Raw genomic sequence first — 20,557 nt, forward strand, 5'->3', positions numbered from 1 at the left:
TCACTGTTTCTTCAAATAGATAATAACTAAGATAGCTTGAAATAAAAGCTTGAGGAATATCAGCATCAAAACCTTTCATTTTTATAATCTCTTTAACCGTACACAAATCATTATGAGCAGCAGAAACAATTTGACTTGATTGAAAAAAGCTTTTTGCATGAACTAAAGCTGCATATATTGCAGCCTTCAAAAATACTGTTTCTTCGTCTAGGTTTAAAAACTTTATGATTGGTTGAGTAAGCTTCATTGCAAAAATGTATAAAGCGTCTGCCATAAATCTAGCTTTGTGTTCAGCAGCTGGTTTGTGTATAATAAATCCAGGAACTGCCTCTCTTCCTTCCAGAAAAACAATGGCATATTGACGCAGTTGTTTTTAATCATTTCTGGGGAAAGTATGAAGTTCCAAAGGTTTTTTGCAAATGGATAAACTTTTTTATGCCATATTTTCTAATGAAGTTCCACTAACTTCGAATCTTGTATAAATAGATTTTGATGGACCTTTGCTTTCTGTTTTTATGATTGCATTTATTGCATGTAAAATATGTCATTCTTGAGAATGTTTTCTACAAAGAAGTCTTAACAGAGGTCTTAATTTTTAAAAGTTCTCATAAATCACTTATACAACCCTTATTACAACCAGTGTTACATGCTGTTATGTCAGCACAAATTCCAATTATAAAGTTTTCAATTCCAAACTTTTATATAACATTAAAATATGCCAATGCTTGATCATATCCTTTTCCTGATTGACAATCAACTATGTCTAGCAGCTCATCTTCCATTTGTATTTAAATCCCAGTTCGGACTTGTCACAATAATAGCTAGATGTTTGTTTACTTCAGAAATATAATATTCATTTTAAGCCGTAACTTTTTTTGTATCAATGTGCAAAATTAAATTTCTATTTTTACATTTTTATTTAATTTTTTCCTTAATTAATTCTGATTCACTTACATTTAAATCTTTTCTTATTTTTTCTACTTTTGTCTTTGAAAGTTTTACTTCATTTAGATTGATATTTCCACATCTTAAAAATAATGTTAATAATCCTGTCTGTACTCCAACAGAAACTCCAAAACGCCCACAAAATGTTGAAGTTTTTTTAATAAGTTCATCAATATCTACTGTTACACTGTTACTGTCGCTTTTTTTCGTTTTATGTTATTTGATTGTTTTTCAATTTCATCATAGTTATTATATTGAAACTCTTCATTATCAAAATTTTCTAACAAAAATAACTCTTGATTTTCATTAATACAATTGCTATATGATGAAAATTGTTTTAACTTTAAGTTTTTTGTGGCAGATTCCTACTTTTTCTCAAACTCCTTGGCTTTCCTTTTGCAAAACTCTCTGTTGGAATAAACTTTTTGATATTTTTTGTTTATTTTGTCAATTATCATTGTTCTTACAGATTTCTTTCGCATTCTTCTGCATCTTTTGATCGAATTCCATCTTTTTCAATTATTTCATAAAATTTTGGGTGCCCTATGTCAAACAATTATTTTTCTAATGCAAAAAAATTATTTTCATCCAGCTTTTGTGTTTCTGTTTTTTTTGAATGATATGATACCAGTTTCTTGTGATGATATATTTATTTGGAAATATTTTCCCTAAAATAATTTAATAAATATTCAGTTTTTCAATTTTCAATTTTTAAGCTTAAATTTTTATACCAATAATTATCAATAATTATGTAATAAACTATGAGCAATAGTTACCTAATACTTCTGCAACTAATGTGTGGTATACCATCCGCAAGCCATGGTTTTCTAAGAGCAGAAACAACACATTTGGGCTGACATGTTTTATCATTACAAAGCAGCTTGTGATTTATATGTAGAGGTTAGGAAATAATTTTGGTGTTTTTTTTTTTTTTTGAAATTTAGTAATCTGCAGCAGCAATAAAAATATCATAAAATGTCGCCTTTTGTAGGCAAAGTTCTGCAATCAATTTTGTGGGTTTATCCTAATAAAAATATTTTAGTATTTGAAAATGCTGATATTGCCATTTTAAATTTAAAAAGTTACAAACGCAGCGCAGTTTCATAAAACTTATTATTGTGCACTGTGGTTATAACTCCGCCTAGGTCCGGCAGTGCAAATTAAAAAAAAAAATTTCCTTAATGTACTAAATCCTTTAAAATGTACTAAATATAAAATATTCAAACCCATAGAGAGGTCAGGAAATTTAAAATTTTTTAAAAACTTAGTCAGGAAAAGTCGTGTATGACAACATAGAATGGGAAAATAAGTTAGCAAAGTTGTAGATTTTCAAACCCCTAAAAACAGACCTGCCTAATGATTAAAAACCAAAGAATATTAAAGTTAAGCCAAAAAAATTTTGCGCATAGTTGTCGGTTTGTGGTAAAATAAATCTTTATGCGTCAAGTTTCTTTTTGCATTTACCTTACATTTTTTAATTAATTTTAATTATTTTGCATACAATTGCATAAAAATATATAAAAGTGGTACAGATACATCATTTCACGGATAAGAGATTGTATTTATTACAATAGTAATAAATAAATAGTTTTTGTCTTTATTAGAATATATCCCATAAAAATATATGCCAAATATCTTTTCTAAAAGGAGTTTTTTTTTAATAAATTTAAATAAATTTTTATTTCTAGTTTGTTTTTCTAGTTTTTTGCCACAAAGTGGTGTCACATAGGCAAAAAAATTGTGGCCTCAACGATTTACAAAAAAGCCTCATCTATCGTTTTTAACGGTCTGAGAAGCAGATGATGTAATTTTAGCAATCAAAGTATCAAGAGAGGGGCAAATCTAAAATTAAAGTTTCAAATTTTCCACTTGTATGAGACAATATGTTTCATGTTTTTTCAATCTTGTCAATTTTTAAAAATATAATAACATACATACAAAAAATCAAAACAAAACAGCTAGAGCAAAAAAGACTTATAATTATTAGAAAAGTTTACTTGTATTACATTTGATCCTGAATAAAACATCATATAAGGTAAGGTAAAAAAAAATCAATTTGACATATTTACAAAATAAATTAGCTTAGATGTCTACAAACATTATTGAATACATATTTTCAAACAGTTCTGAGAAAATTCATTAAAATTATTAGTTTCAAAAAGCGTTTTACAAAGAGTTTCTCGTAATTTTTTTTTAATTGTGTTTTTCTTGGAATACGTAATAATCATATTAAGGCGTTTTGAAAAACGGCTGCAGCATATATTTATCGTAAAAAAATAAATGTAGCAAAAAAAACTTTTAATTTTCAAAAGATAGTTTTAAAGTTTTTACTAGACTTTTTTTTTTTTTTTGCCTCCACAGCAGCACCTTCTGGAGTAGCAGGACTGTCTTATTAAGTCTTTTCTTTATTAAGTTTCAGACAACTTTATTTTCAGACCATCCACAGCATATAAGGACTAATGTCCTGAGCACATTAATAACATAAGTATCTTAATCATGACATACACGCTACAAATTTTTGATGTTTTTAGAAATTTTAGCCTTTTTTAAAAATCTCTTCGTTTGTTAAAGTGTATAATATTGTTACATATGTTTGTATATTATCTCTATAAAACCTCAAAAGTATTTTGTATTATAAAATAATCAAAAAAAAATTAAAAAAAAAAAAGTCAACTGTGGTAGGACTCAAACCACGGCTTATTTGTTCAGAAGCTTAATGCATTATCCATTCAGCCACACTGGCACGTTGGTAAGCAAAAAATTTTTAAACTATATAATGATTTTTTTAATGGAAATAAATGCTATAGATCAAAATTAAGGAGAACTTGAGGTAATGCAATTTTTAATTAAAACTCAAAACTTGATAAATAATTCAGTATGTTTTAACATTACTTAATTTGAAGTCTTAATATGTCAGATATTTTCACACACTTTTGCTCATGTTTGCCCACAATGCACCGCGATGCCTTCTCGCCACTACCTAGGTTGCAATGACTGCCAAAGGTTCCAAACAACTTGTTTCTCCGCGCAGCGGCCTTGTTCGTCAAGGTTCGTGTTTCGGAGCTATAGAGTTGAGAGAGGGTTATAACCACCAATAAGTAGCCTCCTCATCTGAAGTGGCCTTCTTGGCCTTGAGGAGGTGAATAACTTGAAAAAAAAAAAAATTTAACTTTTTTTTTACAGTTAGAAAGCCATTTTGCAATCCTGGATGATAACCAAGGTGGTAGGTTAATCTCATGTTAGTGCATAAGTATGTGGTCAACTAGGTCGAAAACTTTTGTAGAAACTAGCTGTTAGTGAGATATTTTGGTTATTAGCATATCCTCAGTCATCTATTACATGTATGATGGCATCAGTTGAGCATATCCGAGGAAGAAAACTGAATTGCCTATTTGATATTATTTTACCTTGTACGGACATTATAAAATGTTTTTCAAAAATGCATTCAATAAATTTGCATTTTGCAGTTGTTATAACAATTGGTCGGTAGGTGGTTGGTAGAGATGGGTTATCGACTTTTAAAATAGGAATGATGCTTGCATAAAGCCATTCAGATGGTACAATACATTTATTAATACAATGATTAAAAATAAAAACTAATGCTTCAACTAGTAAAAGTTATGCAGCATAAGTAATTTTCCTGATATGCCATCATATCAGGAAAATTACTTTATGCTGTGCTGTTTATTGTTTCAAGATTAGATACAAGCCTCTTGTTTGTTTAAGAGTGATTGGTAAAATGTTAGTTGTTTACAAAATAGGAAAATAATAAATGCTATAATTGGTACTGCTCTAAAGAGCTAGTGTCTCTTGTGCCATCTACTAAAATTCATTCTTGTGTTACTCATCATTCAATTAAGTCTCATCATTTTACTCTGACTATTCCAAAATGCTCTAAAAATTCCTCCAAAAGTTAATGCTTTATAGGATTTAATTTAGTGTAATATGTTAAATGTTTTACTTTTTTTCTTTTATTAACTTTTTATAATTTCTTGTTTGAAACATAAAAAATGATTTTTTATTTAATATTTAAAATTTATTAACATTTTTTTCAAAGATAACAATGAATGCATAACCTCAAATCCATGTTTTTGGACTAACAGCATATGTAATAATACAATAGGAAGTTATTCATGCTCCTGTTTAAATGGATGGATTTTGGGTAATAATAACATTAGCTGTGTGGGTAAGTTGTTTAGAAGCTTATGAGCTTTTGAAAAAAATTTATTCTTTATTAACTTATGCTATTCAAAGATGATTACTTCATTTCTATGATTTAGATCATATATTTGTTTTGATTTATTTTGACTCTGGGGGCCAATACTTTATAGAAGGCTGTTGTTGTTTTTTAAAGTATTTTGTTACACTTTTTGTGATAACTAAACAGCTCTTAAACACATTCTTTTATTCAAAAAGAATGATTATGTACTATGTTTGCCCAATGTCTATCACTCAGAAAATTATGCAAGGAATGACTTTAAGGTCAATGAATAATGATGGGCATTGATAATTTTGGTATGTGAAAAATATTTAGCAAAGTATGAGATAAAAGTTTTAGTGAAATTATAGAATTATATTTAGAACAACTTAAAAGATAACAAGAAGAGAAAACTTAGGCCAAAATAGAATCAGAGACACAAATTAAATTAAGAAGTTGAATATGATATTAAGCTTTATATTGATTTTATGTGCCACTAAAATTTTGATGTTTTTGTCTAACAGGTGGTCCCCATTTTGTAATGGGATGAGTAATGAACATAGTCTTAGTTATACTGCTTATTGTAAATTAAAAAAAAAAAAACCAACAGACTTTAAGATAAGACAAAAAAAAAAGGAATAATGAAGTTTGTTTATTGCAGGAATCAGTGCAATCATAATCATATAGAAAACTAATTTCATATATATATGTATATATATATATATATATATATATATATATATATATATATATATATATATATATATATTATTGTTTTGATTATGTAATAATAATCAATTTTTTCAATTTGAGAGTAATCAATATAAAGTGAAATAATCACAAAATAGATTAATAAATATTGAAAAATCAATCAAAATTTTGCAAAGCAACACCTAACATTAAATAAAGAGAACATATCACTAATTTTTCATGCAAGAAAGTCTTTGCTTTTTAATAATGATCAAGTTTGGATAAAGTAATCAAGTGGTTTATTTGATGTTTCCATGGGAGCGTTCGACGGTACAGAGGTTTGTGAGCTGGTAGGAATGTTTCTTTTTTTTCAAAATTCAAAATTTTATAACAGGTTTAAGGTTGGTTTATACTGTGACAATGGCTTGGCTTTTTTTAGTAATAAAAGCGGCCCTCAAATGAAAAAAATGAAAAAGCATATTGTCAAAATATTTAAATGCAATGGCTTACGGATTTCTGTACAATGCAACATGAAAATTGTCAACTACCTCGACGTTAATCTAAATCTTAGTGACTGCACTTTTAATCCTTATTTAAAACCTGATAATACATTGAATTACATCCATGCCGATTTAAATCACCCACCAAGTATACTAAAACAAATACCACATTCGATTGAACTTAGATTGTCTAAAAATTCATCTAACAAAAAAATATTTCAAAATACTATTCCTTTATATAACGAAGCTTTATTAGTCTGACTATAAATGTAGTCTAACATATAATCCTATAACAATATCAACTTCAAAGCGGAACAGAGCCCGCAACATTATTTAATTTAACCCTCCATTTAGTAAAAACGTTAGCACCAACGTGGAAAAATATTTTTTGAAACTTATTGACAAACATTTTCCAAATAATAACAAACTGCATAAAATCTTCAACAGAAACACAGTCAAAGTTAGCTACAGTTATATGCCAAGTGTAAAATCTATTATAAATTCGCACAACAAATACATTTTATGTATTTGTTATGCGAAAATTCTCAGACGATGTAAAGCATATAATCCAACATCCAAATCTTGCAACTTATGTCTCACCAAAAAATATGAAATTCTATATTACAAAAATACCAGTTTATTGAAAAAAGGAGTGAGATTGCTTCTAAGTGTAGACATAGAAACAGATTCCTTCTATCCCAATATGACATTGGCAATTAAAAAGATGTTAATCCATATTATTATTATTATTATTATTTGGCGTCAGAACTCATTCCATTGTTTTTTTTGAATTTTGTAACAATTTTTTAATTGTATTTTTGATTGGATTTTTCTTGATTTAAATATATGGCTGATGAGTGCCGCAATTGGCATGAAACTTTAAGTACCATAAAAAAGTCGTTTTTTTCATCTTACTTTTATATATATATATATATATATATATATATATATATATATATATATATATATATATATATATATATATATATATATATATATGTAATAGTAATAATAACAATAATTAAAAATTATATGGAATGGTTTCATGAAGAAAGTTATCTGTGTTAACTATAAATAAAAATTTTGCAATGTAGCAATTACAAAAAAAAGTTAATTTACGAATTTTTTTTATTTAGAAATACCAAATGATACTGGAGACAGTAAGTTAGTATATGGATTTTTATCTTATTTGATCTATCTTTTTTGTTATCCTAAAATGGATAAATTATCAATACACGCTTTTCAACTTATCTAACCATGAAGTGTTTTATTTCAGTTGCAAAGTATAAAACTGTTATTACTGCAAGTTATTCTTATAATATAAGCAGAAATGTTTTAATCACAAAAAACTATCAAAAAAATAAGGGAAAAATTTAATAATAAAAATTATTTTAAATTCTCTTTAGCTTTAAAGAAAATTTTAAATTATTGTAATAAATATTTTATTAAAGTTGTTTAAAAATAGATTTTCCTTGTTTGTAAATTTTTAGATTCATCATATATAATTGCTGCTGCGATTTTAGCACCTCTGTTGGTTGTAAGCATCACTCTTTTTGTTGTGTTAAGAATTCGATGCCATAAACAAAATAAATTCAATGCTAATTCATCTCTGTACATTTATTCGTAAGTGCTATTTTTTTTTCAACTCTTCATATTTTCTTTTTATTGTTAATTTTATAGTTTATCTCATACATATAATATATAGAAGTATAACATCAAATTAATGAAGTTGTCTATTTATTTTTGGTTTAGTTTATAAAAGTATAACATCTAATTAGGGATCGTCTATAAATTACACAACACTATACTTCACTAAGAAAAAAAATAAAAGAGATCAAAAGATTTCTCTTGCCGAGCTCTAAGTTGAATGAAAAATCAAATCGGCAAATTAAGTTTAAAGAAAATTGCCCCACAAGAGAGCTTAACATCTCCTACTTCTGTTTTTTTAAATTAATTTGGTGTTGCGAAGTTTATGGACAATTAACAAAGTTATGTGTTTATTTTTTGTTTAATATATAAAAGTATGACATTAGGTTAATGAGGTTATAAATTTATTTTTAGTTTAATCTAGAAAAATATGATATCAAGTTAATGAAGTTATGAATTTATTTTTAATTTAATGCATAAAAATATAACTTCGATTTAATCAATATTTGTATATCTTTTTGGTTTATCATAAAATTTATAAAAATAATAACACAAATATTTGTGTTCAAAATAGAATAGGTTATAATAAAGAAGTTATGTATTTATTTTTTAACTAAACTCAACAACTATTGCCTAATTTCAGTTCTCCCTGTTTTTTCAAAAATTTTTGAAAGAATTTTGTATAATGGAATGTATAACTATCTATCAATAAAATATTATACAAAAATCAATACAGATTCAAAAAAAATAGTTCTGCTGAACATGCAATACTTCAACTTACTAGAAGTATTGCAAGTTCATTTGAAAAATCACAATATACTCTAGGCATCTTCATAGGTTTATCAAAAGGTTTTGATACTATTGATCACAAAGTTCTTTTTAAAAAACTACAACTCTATGGAATCACAGGGAATCTATTATTATTGTTATTAAAAAGCTATTTAAAAAACTGGAAACAATTTGTTAAAATAGATTCATCCTCATCATCAAATTTATTAAATATATCATGCAGAGTTCCTTAAGGATCCATACTAGGACCTTTGCTTTTTTTAATTTATATTAATGATTTCTATATAGCGTCAAATGTAATGACAATTATGTTTGCTGATTATGCAAATCTTTTTCTAACTGACAATAACTTACCAACATTATTTAACAAAATGAATAGTGAACTCATTAAAATTTATAACTGGTTTAAGTCAAACAAACCATCAAAAATATCGAAAAAACTAAATGAATCCTCTTTTACCTAGCTTCAAAAATAAGATCTACTTTTGAGAATACCTTTCTTGTATACTGATAATACTGAAATTAAGAGAGCTAAAGTTACTTTATTGGGTTATTCTCGGGTGTTTACATTGGTGAAAACCTCACATGGAAAAATCATGTTAACAATCTAAACAATAAAATTGCTAGACGTATAGGAAAGCTATACAAATCAAGAAGTTTTTTAAGTAAATATACTTTGATTCAATTATATTACTCATTTATTTATTGCAATATTAATTATGCTAATATTGCAAACAAATTATGCTAATATTAAACAAATTATGCTAATATTAAACAAATTATGCTAATATTGCAAACAAATTTTGGTAGATCTTTTATTGAGGAGCTTTTTATGGAACAAAATAGTTTTGAAATGTTTTGATTCTACTTAAGAGTGGAGTTACAACATATTCAAAAGAAAACTTAATCAGACCATTTTATCTATTGAAAATATACTCATATTTTTTACTTTTATAAAGTTTCTCCGCGCAACTTGTTTCTCCGTGCAACTTGTTTCTCCGTGCAACTTGTTTCTCTGCGCAGCGGCCTTGTTCGTCAAGGTTTGTGCTTCAGAGTTAAAGAATTGAGAGAGGGTTTTAACCACTATTAAGTAGCCTCCTCATCTGTAGTGGCCTTCTCGGCCTTGAGGAGGTGAATAATAAAATAAAAAAAAGTAAAATTTTCAAAATTCAATTCTTAGCATTTAAATATACGAGTGTTATATATCTTTTACGTTTAATTATTATTACTTTTGGCAAGAATATATATATTTAACACAATAAATGTAACAATGTAGTTGAAAAACAAAGCGGTTCTTGATGACAAGATCTTAAGGTCTTGTATGAGATTCCTCGTTTTTCCTATTACAAACTTAATTAACCTTGTAATCATTCTATTATATTATTGAAATTATTATAATTGTAAAACAACTAATATTGTAAAACATTTAAAGAAAGAACAAAAAAAAAAAAATTAATAAAAAATTATTTTGAACTCAATTATCTTGTCTTTTCAGTAATCGCAACAGTTTAAAGATTTAAAGAAACATTTAAAGAAAGAACAAAAAATTGAAAAAAAATAAATAATAAAATTAAAAAAAATATATATATATATATATATATATATATATATATATATATATATATATATATATATAAATATATATATATATATATATATATATACATATATATATATATAAAAGGGGTAAACAGATTTATTCTGTTTATCAGCTTTGCACCTCATTTTTATCTATTAGGCTGGCATAGATATATTTATAATAAATTGTTTCCAGTTTATGATGTTGAATTCTGGAACTTCTTGACTCATTGCATGGGTTTTGCTTTTGCCTCTGTCTTTATGACTAGGCAACTAATTCTATTATCTGCTAATGAAGGTAGAGCTCTAAAACTCAGTTTTATTGTTATGAAGCTTGCTGTTAGTCAGGTTTTCTGTTATAGCTTTCAGAGAGGCTGATTCTATCAACAGCTGTAAAATTTCAGAGTACTGACAGTGCCATGTTTTGTATGGTGTTCCTGCTTTCATATTTGGTGTGCATTGCCAAGGCCATACTTAAAGTCCTTTGTTACGACTTAAGGTTTAATAATAGTAATGTTTGTTTAATATTTTGTAGTGCTTAACAGGAAATGTTTGTATATATTTTGTATGTTATATTATGTATTTTATATATATATATATATATATATATATATATATATATATATATATATATATATATATATATATATATATATATATTTATATATATATATATATATATATATATTTATATATATATTTATATATATATATATATATATATATATATATATATATATATATATATATATATATATATATATATATATATGTGAGCATTTGCTCACTTTTTATTATGTGAGCATTTGCTCACTTTTTTTGGTTATCTAAATCAATACGGCTTATTTAGAAAAAAAAGAAAAAAACAAAGAACGATAAATGAAAAGAAAGCAGCACTCTGCTGCGAGTCAGGCTATTTGTCAGTTGATGTATGTACTGAAGCCCCTATCAGCAGGCTATTTCAGTATGATGTCACACTGCTCCCCTAAATCAGCAGTATAAGATATATATATTTATATAATTTCTTTTCTGCATAATACAAATAAAACAATTGAGAAATGAGACTATTTTTTTTCACTTCTTAATAAAAATAATTTTTTTTTTAACAAATAAAATTACAATAAATGTTTTGCTTATTTTATCTTGTAGTCATATTTAGTTGGGTTAGAAAAACTTATTTAATTTTATAGGCAAATATTATAAGGTAATAAAAGATAAAGTACAATTTTTTTGATTTTTTCGTTAATTGCGACAAAATAGGCAATGACAAAAAAAAAACAATAGAAAAGTTATTAAATTATTTAACAACTAATAAAATGGTAACTTTTATGTGAAAAGTGATATTTTATAATGGTTTAATTGCTTGTTCAAATCTGGATTTTTCCATTCAATGAACAAACTTTCCTTAATCTAAAGCTCAAATTTATTGGAGACAGAATCCAATATCGAGTAACAGTCACTTTAATTATTAAATCAGTTATTGTTAGCATAAAGATGTTTGTATATCTGTGAGTTTTTGTCTATCCTGTAGTGTTCAATCATTCGTATTTTATGGTGGCGAGAAGTTTCACCTATATAACAAGAATTACATCATGTGCATACAAATTTATAAACAATGGATGATTTAAACTCTACATGAAGAGGATCCTTTAGTAAAAACATATTAGAAATTTTAAAGGAGGTAAAAATTAAATTAAAGTTTATAGGTTTACAATGTTTTTAATGATAGAGTTCAAACTCTTTTTTGTTTGATCAGATATATTACCTACATAAGAAAGTGTAAAGTAGTTTTTCATGATTTCTTGGTTTTTGGATTCGTGTTGATTAGTAAAAACTGTTTTTTTGGTAAGAATTTTAAATTCTATTTATTAGTCAAGATACAGGTTGCTTTTGAGAATGTTAAAAAGATTTTTAATGTCATAATAAAAACCAAGCTTGGTATTATTAATTTTAAAGGTTCTATCAATTAAGCATTTAACAAAATTTACCTAGTGTGAAAAAGAGATGAAACTACAAAAGGAAGTATGAAGGCCTGAATACGTCTCCTTATGAAAGATGGAGGCGGATAAGGAACTGTTTACTTTGTTTATATTAATGTCCAAGCAAGAGATATTAGATTCTTTTTCCTCTTCCATAGTAAAAGATATTGAATTGTCTTTTATTGATTTAGTCAAGTTAATGGCATGCAATATTTTCTGATGGGAATGTGGCCAAAATGTCATCAACATAACGTTTTTAAAATACTGGCTTGACTCCATTGTATGATTTTAGCCAATTTTCTTCAAAATGACCCATAAATATATTAGCAAAAACAGAAACTAGTGGGGAGCCCATAGCAACACCATCAATTTGGTTGAAAGTCTGTTATTGAATTGAAAATGTGATTGCAATGTAGCAATGACGTAGAGTTTCTTTAAATCTTTAAATGACGTAGATCTTAAATTTAAATGACGTAAATCTTAAATTCTTTAAATGACGTAGAGTTTCTTTAAATTTCTTTAAAAGGTTTTGTTAATTTTAAGATCATATTTTATTTGTTAAAAAGATGGTTTTTATTAATAAGTGGAAAAAAATAGTCTTATTTCTCAATTGTTTTATATATATATATATATATATATATATATATATATATATATATATATATATATATATATATATATATATATATATATATATGTATATATATATATATGTATATATATATATATACATATATATATATATATACATATATATATATATATATATATATATATATATATACATACATACATATATATATATATATATATATACATACATACATATATATATATATATATATATATATATATATATATATATATATATATATATATATATATATATATATATGTTTTAGTAACTCTGAGGAATACTACAAAATATCTTCAGATGAATGGAAGATTTCTCACAAAAACATTGTTTTAGATCAAAAAATTGGTGAAGGAGCGTTTGGCAATGTTTTTATTGCAAAGATCAATGCAAATATTATTGCTAAAACAAAGTATTTTAATAAAACTAGTATACATGGAACTTTTAAAAAACCTTCCAACATTGATGCTGATGTTAATGTTGCAGTAAAAGTTTTAAAAGGTTTTGAATTTTAGATATTTATGTGTATTTTATTAATAATATAATTTTTTGTATTTATCTTTAGATGATATAGTTTTATTGAATTTTTTATTTAACTGTAATTATTTGTATTTTAATTAGTTGCGCTAAATTTTTAAATAGATTTAAAAAAAAAAAAAAACTTTGAATAGTATGAATACGTCAAACTGTGAATATAAATAATTGTGAAATGTACATCAAAGTCAATATAGTATGTTTACAATTCATTTCTAAAACATATTTTATTAATAGAAACACAGCTATTTTTTTTTTTAAATTCAAAAGAATAGTTAATAATGGATGAAACTCTTTTTTCTTCTTCACCAAATACATTCAATTTGTTATGAGATTGTCAAATTTCTAGAGAGGATGATATTGACAAAAATTGGCATAAAAATAATTTTTTATTTTGTCCTATAAGTCCTAAAATAAAATTTTCTCAAAGTGATAGGAAATGCATGGAAAAAGGTGAACAAAATATAGAGATAGAGAGGTGTATAGAGGTGTGATAGAGAGTTGGGTTGAGCTTTTACCATTTTTTTACCATTTTAGCGGTAAATTTTTTTTTCCCAATTTACCAGTAAGTTTTGATGGTAAATGGTAAAAATTAAGAAAAAAGCATTTTAAGCTTTTTCTGCCATTTTAATTAAATATTCACATCAAAACAAACAAGTTTTGAACTTTTTAATTAATTTTTCCATCGCAAATGGCGTCTGATGTCACTTATGAGTTAAAAGAAAGTGTTAGTGTTTTTTATTCATTTTTTATTCAATTTTATTCAATCATTTTTATTCAATACTATTATTTATTTAGTCAAGTAGTACTTTAGTCAGTCAACTGCCACACAAAAAATAATTACAGTTTTCATAAAAAAATTTCTGGAGTCTGGAAACATTATGAAAAAGATCGTTCTGAAAGTGTTTGCAAGAAATGTGGGAACAAAACTCAGTTCAAAACTCAGTTCAAAACTCAGTTCAAAAGTTCAAAACAAAACTCAGTTCAAAAGATCTGCAACAGGAATTTGGTACCATCTTGGTCAAAAACATAGGATAAAAAAGCCCCAGGACAAGAAAGAATCAAGAAAACCTGCAGCCAAAACAGCCCCCAAAATCTCAACATTTTTTCAGAAAGATTTAATTAGTGAAGTTCTTTCAAAACTGGCAGCATTGGACGGATTTAGTTTTAATGCTTTAACCAAAAGGACATTCATTCAGTCGGCCATGACAGAAAATGGCTATGATTTCCCAAAAAACCACAAACAAGCCATTCAGCTGGTGAAAAACTATTCTCCCAGTGTTAAAGCTAAGTTGAAAAATCAACTAAACTCATTGTTGTTGATCGGAGAACGTTTTTCCATCACTCTGGATGAATACACATCCCTGAAAAACCAAAAATTTCTCAACATCAACATTCACCAGAAGAACAAACACTGGAACCTTGGACTCACTTGTGTTTGTGGATCTTTCCCTGCAGAAAAAGCAGCAGAAATTGTCTCAGAGAGAGTGGAAGAATTTGGACTGAACTAGTCTGATTGCATTGCTTGTTCTGTCACTGACGGGGCTTCAATGATGGTCAAGTTTGGGAAAATTGTTCCTACAGAACATCAAACTTGCTACACTCACAGGATTCATCTGGCCGTTCAGGAAGTTTTGTACAAAAAAATCAGAGCAACAATTTGGACGAGGAAAAAGTGGAGAGCGACAATGACAAGGAGGAAGATTCAGATTCGGACAACGAAGAAAATTCTAGGTTCATTGATGACAAAATCAATAAAAGCATTTCTCTCCCAAAGGTCAAAGTTCATTTCCAGTCTGTCATCATCAAAGTTCGGAAGATTGTCAAGTTGTTCAGGAAATCTCCAGTTAAAAATGATGTGCTCTAAGAAGAAGTTAAAAAACGCCATGGCCAAGAAGTTGCTCTCATTTTGGACAGTCAATCGAGATGGAACAGCCTCTTGGCAATGATTCAACAGTTTCTAAAAATCAATGAAAAAATTGGAGTTGTTTTTGCAGACATTTCTCCAAGTCTCATTTGCACAGAGCAAGAGTCGGACATCTTGACCAACATTGTTAATGCCCTTGAACCAGTCAAATTGGCAGCTGAAGCTCTTTGCAGGAAAAATGTCACCCTGTTGACAGCAGAAGGAATCTTCAAGTTTCTGATCAATAAATTTAATTAGAAAAAATCCAGCCTTTGTATCAGAATGAAAAATGCTGTCTTAAAGCGATTTACAGAGAGGAGACAAAGCAACTTGGTCATTCTGTACAAATATTTGTCCAACCCAGACTTCTTTCACGAAATTGAAGAGCATGAAATTTTCAACATGTCTTCTAAAAATGTTCTTCAGAAAACTGCAAAGTTGTTGCTTTCAAGGCTTTTCCCCACAAAAGACATTGAAATCCTGGATCAAGTAGAGAGAGGCAAAGGACAAAAAGAAGCTGAAGAACGACTTTTTCTCCAGGAAGAGTTGGAAGAGGTCATCGAACATTCAGCCAAAAAGCAGAGACATAACTTAAATGATGAGTTTAAGGCCATTTCAAAAGAAATGATGATCTTTGAAGCCACCAGCAAAAGAACTCCAAATCTTGAGCTGTTTTCAATGCTCTGGAAACTATTCCTCCCACAAGTGTTGAATCGGAGAAAGCATTTTCTGCTGCTGGACTATTTGTCACAAAAATTCGATTCAGAATGAGTGATGACCTACTTGACACTTTGTGCTTCCTTAAAGCCCATTTTTTGTTGAAAAATAAATCCTAAAAATTGCAGTTTTGTGTTTTATTCATAGCTATGTCTAAATTATGTTAAGGAGTCAAAAAGCATGTTATTTCATAAGAACTTCTATCTTTTTAAATTTAGCATTTTTTTACCATTTACTGGTAAATTCCTTTATTTTTACCAATTTACTGGTAAATTTAAAACCCGGTAAAAGCTCAACCCTAGTGTAAAGGGTGTAAGAGTTGTTAAAAGAGATGTTAAGGGTGTAAAGGGTATAATAAAGAATGTTTAGATTTTTTTTGTTTAGATTAAAAATGTTTTCATTGACCTTACTTGGATATCTTAATGTTTAGGAGGTGTTGGTTTTTTTGTTATAAATTAGTGTATATTTTATGTTTTATTTTCTCATTATGCTTAGATTAAATTTATCTTCTTCGCACTAAATTTTTAAGAAAAATAATGAATAATCTAATTATTGTGATTATTTATCATTGCAAAAATTATTTGCTAACTGTCAGTTAGTTTTTTGTTAAAATGTAGTGAATCATTTGAGCTTTAAATAAAGGCCTTATGAAATTTCTCTATGCATGATTTTTTTATATTATTCTTTTGATATTTATTGATGAATCTATAGACTCTTATTGAGTTGTCTACATGCATTATCGTTTACTACACACCTTGTATACAATTTAGACTCTTATTGAGTTGTCTACATGCATTATCGTTTACTACACACCTTGTATACAATTTAGACTCTTATTGAGTTGTCTACATGCATTATCGTTTCACACCTTGTATACGATTTAGAGCAAAGTTAGCATCTAATTTCTTTTTTTAATAATGTTTGCCACCTCCCTTATTTACCCTTGTTTGTTATCATATTTAGGTTTGTTCTTTTAAATAGGCTCTCTCTCCTTTTAGTTAGACTTTCAACAACATTTACTATGCATTTCTGAAAATCCATTTAAAAGTAAAATAATTTATCGTGATTATTGCTCTTTTTATTAATAGGTTGCAATTTCTTTTCTTCAAATACGCTTGCTGTTAAAGCATTCAAATATGCTTCAAATATGCTTGCTGTTAAAGCATATTATTGTCACTAGTTTCTCAACCAAAATGCAGTCCTCCATGACTATTGATTTAGCTAAGTTGCAACCCTTTATTGTAAATATTCCTTTATGCTTAATAATTTTGTATTGTTTTTTTTTTCCTTGAGTATGTGTGCTTAGAAATTTAAAAATAGTTTGTTTTCAAATAAACAAAAAAAAATTATTTTTTTAAAAAATAATTTTTTTTTTAAATAAAAAATTATTTTTTTTTAAATAAAAAATATTTTTTTTTTAAATAAAAAATAATTTTTTTTAAATAAAAAATAATTTTTTTTAAATAAAGAAAATTTTTTTTTTTAATAAAGAATAATTTTTTTTTTAAATAAAAAATAAGTTTTTTTAAATTAAAAAAAAAAAATTTATATGAATTATTCTATTTATTATTATTTACATAAAACTTGAGTAGATGGAAGATAAATTTGTAATCATAAATAATACAGGAGTTTTTTGTCTACCATTTATCTATAATTCTTACTATGTTTTTAACAACTTGTAGAAAATTTTACTTCTTTATGAAGAAATTGTAAAATAACATTTATTTAAAGATACAAACAAAACATCAAAAAAATTATTTCGTTTGGAAAAGCATATCAATGTTTGATATGCTTTTTCATTTGTTTTTTAATAGTTTGAATCTATTATGTGTATAATATAATCTTCCAAACCAGAAATATCATGCTAATGCTTTTCAATAATGGTTTTTTTTTTCACTAACTACGATCATCCTTATTTTCTAATTGCCCAAAAAGTATTTAAAATTTATTTCCTATTTGCTAAATAATCATAAATACAGACTAAATAATTTCAAAAGTTGTATAAATCTAAAAGAAATTTAGTTAAAACTTAAAACTATGGTAAAACAGACAAATGTGTTAAGCTTAAGCTGCATTACAGAGTTAATAGGTTATTATAAATTTAAATTTGAAAGATTTATTAGAAAAATAATAGTCAGTAATAGTTTTATTACTTTAGTCAAGTAATAGTTTTTAAAATAAGAGTATATCAAGCATAAACAATAATCAAACCGGCATAATTTAATAACAAAAGTATCTACATTAAAAATAATATTTAAAAAGTTTGTAAATTTTTTCTTTCAAAAAAGGTTTTTCAAACATCTTTTTGTTGCTACATGGTTAATTTGTGGTTGGGCAATATAATATAACTTCACTACCTTTTTCTGTTGTTGGATTAAGATTTGTTATAGTTAGTATTTCATCTACTAAATGGTTAAAGCAAACTCTATAAAATGTTCCAACTTTTCATACACTTTATTTTTCTTTTTTCAAATTTAACATTCCTAAACATTCCAATCCATAAATAACTACCCAATTTGTGTTATTTATAAATTTGTCATTATATTAGCTATATTTGTTGATGAATTTTTTACTGTTATAACCATTTTGATTACTACTGCTTAAACTAATGTTAAGCTGATGTATGCCTGGAATATATATATATATATATATATATATATATATATATATATATATATATATATATATATATATATATATATATATATATATATATATATATATATAAGTATAAATATATATATATAAAAGTAAATAATAAATCAACATTCACCATAAGATAATACAGTCTATAACTGACATAGGAGAGGCTTTTTAGCTGGGGGGAAAGCAAGTTACTTAGTAGAAAAAAAAATTTTATTTAAAAAATTTCATAAAATTGGTAAAAGTAGACCCAGCTTAAAAATCTTCGGTGGTACTCCTTATATCAGTAATATGAAACTAAAAAATCTTATATATATATATATATATATATATTTTTTTGATCTGCAAAACAGATTAAAGTCAGAAATTTTATTAAGGAAATAGCATAGGTAATATAAATCAATATATTTTTATTTTTAACTACTATTCCTTAAAATGACATTGTCCAAACTACATTAGTGCAGAAACATGAATAAAACCCTTTTTTTTTTTTTCTTGGTTTATAAAAAATATTAAAATTAGTAATAAAATTTGTTTTAAAGATGGTGCAAGTCAATCAGAGTTAAATGATTTTATCGAAGAAATAAATCTGATGAAAGGAATTGGATATCATAAAAATATTGTAAATATTATTGGTTGTTGCACAATCAAAAAATCTTTAGCTTTAATTGTTGAATTTATGCAGGAAGGAGATCTGTTGCATTTTCTACGAAATAAACGCGCAAAAGTAAGTTGACTACAATATGTATATTACAATAAGTAAATAATTGTAGTATATATAGAAGGTATAGTATATTTTAGATAATTTAATAAAAATACAGAGTAACAAAAATATAAAGAAATAAGTGCATTATGTTATATATATATATATATATATATATATATATATATATATATATATATATATATATATACATGTATATATATATATATATATATATATATATATATATATATTTTTATTTTATATATATATATATATATATATATATATATATATATATATAAATATATATATATATTTATATATATATATATATAAATATATATATATAAATATTTATATATAAATATATATATTTATATATATATTTATATATATATAAATATAAATATTTATATATGTATATTTATATATATATATATATAAATATACATATTTATATATGTATATTTATATATATATAAAAATATATATATATATAAATATATACATACATATATATATATGTATATATATATATATATATATATATATATATATATATATATATATATATATATATATATATATATATATATATATATATATATATATATATTAGGGGTGTCCTAAGGCATCAGCCTGCCAATACCAATGTTTATGTATATGTTAAAAATTATATAGTAATATATACAGTGGTTTTCATAAATTTAGACGCACTCATTTTTTTTTACAAATATGTAAGAAAATCCTTAATATAGAAATAAAATAAAAGTGCTACCACTATGTTTGATATATAGTTTAATAGAGGAAGTGAAACTCTATTATAGAGTACCTTAATTTTTTTTACAGGATGTTTATTACTCATTCTAGAGTAATTAACACAAAAAAGTTAATTGATAATTTTGATTTTATTTTATTCATAAATTTAGGTGCACAATCAGAAAAGTCTTATATCTTGTTAATTGATAGTTAGTTTTTTTCACATATTTCTCATTAAAAGACCTAAATTAATTGATTTTGTCAAAAAACCTTATATAAATATGACTTACCTGGAACTAGTTAAACATTATTTAATGATTAAACAAAAGTTA

General features: G+C 25.5%; 1 protein-coding gene across 1 annotated transcript in view; it reads left to right on the forward strand.

Moving 5' to 3' along the window:
• LOC101239423 (uncharacterized) overlaps window positions 1-20,557 on the forward strand; it is a 157,662-nt gene that overhangs the window by 131,214 nt on the left and 5,891 nt on the right. Inside the window, exons 21-25 of the mRNA XM_065794841.1 lie at window positions 5,003-5,131; window positions 7,470-7,493; window positions 7,824-7,956; window positions 13,229-13,461; window positions 19,303-19,487. Of these exons, the coding sequence (XP_065650913.1) occupies window positions 5,003-5,131; window positions 7,470-7,493; window positions 7,824-7,956; window positions 13,229-13,461; window positions 19,303-19,487 (704 nt within the window). The remainder of the gene's footprint in view (window positions 1-5,002; window positions 5,132-7,469; window positions 7,494-7,823; window positions 7,957-13,228; window positions 13,462-19,302; window positions 19,488-20,557) is intronic.

The sequence above is a fragment of the Hydra vulgaris genome, chromosome 04 (genome assembly GCF_038396675.1).
Source record: "Hydra vulgaris chromosome 04, alternate assembly HydraT2T_AEP".
Taxonomy (NCBI): Eukaryota; Metazoa; Cnidaria; class Hydrozoa; order Anthoathecata; family Hydridae; genus Hydra; species Hydra vulgaris.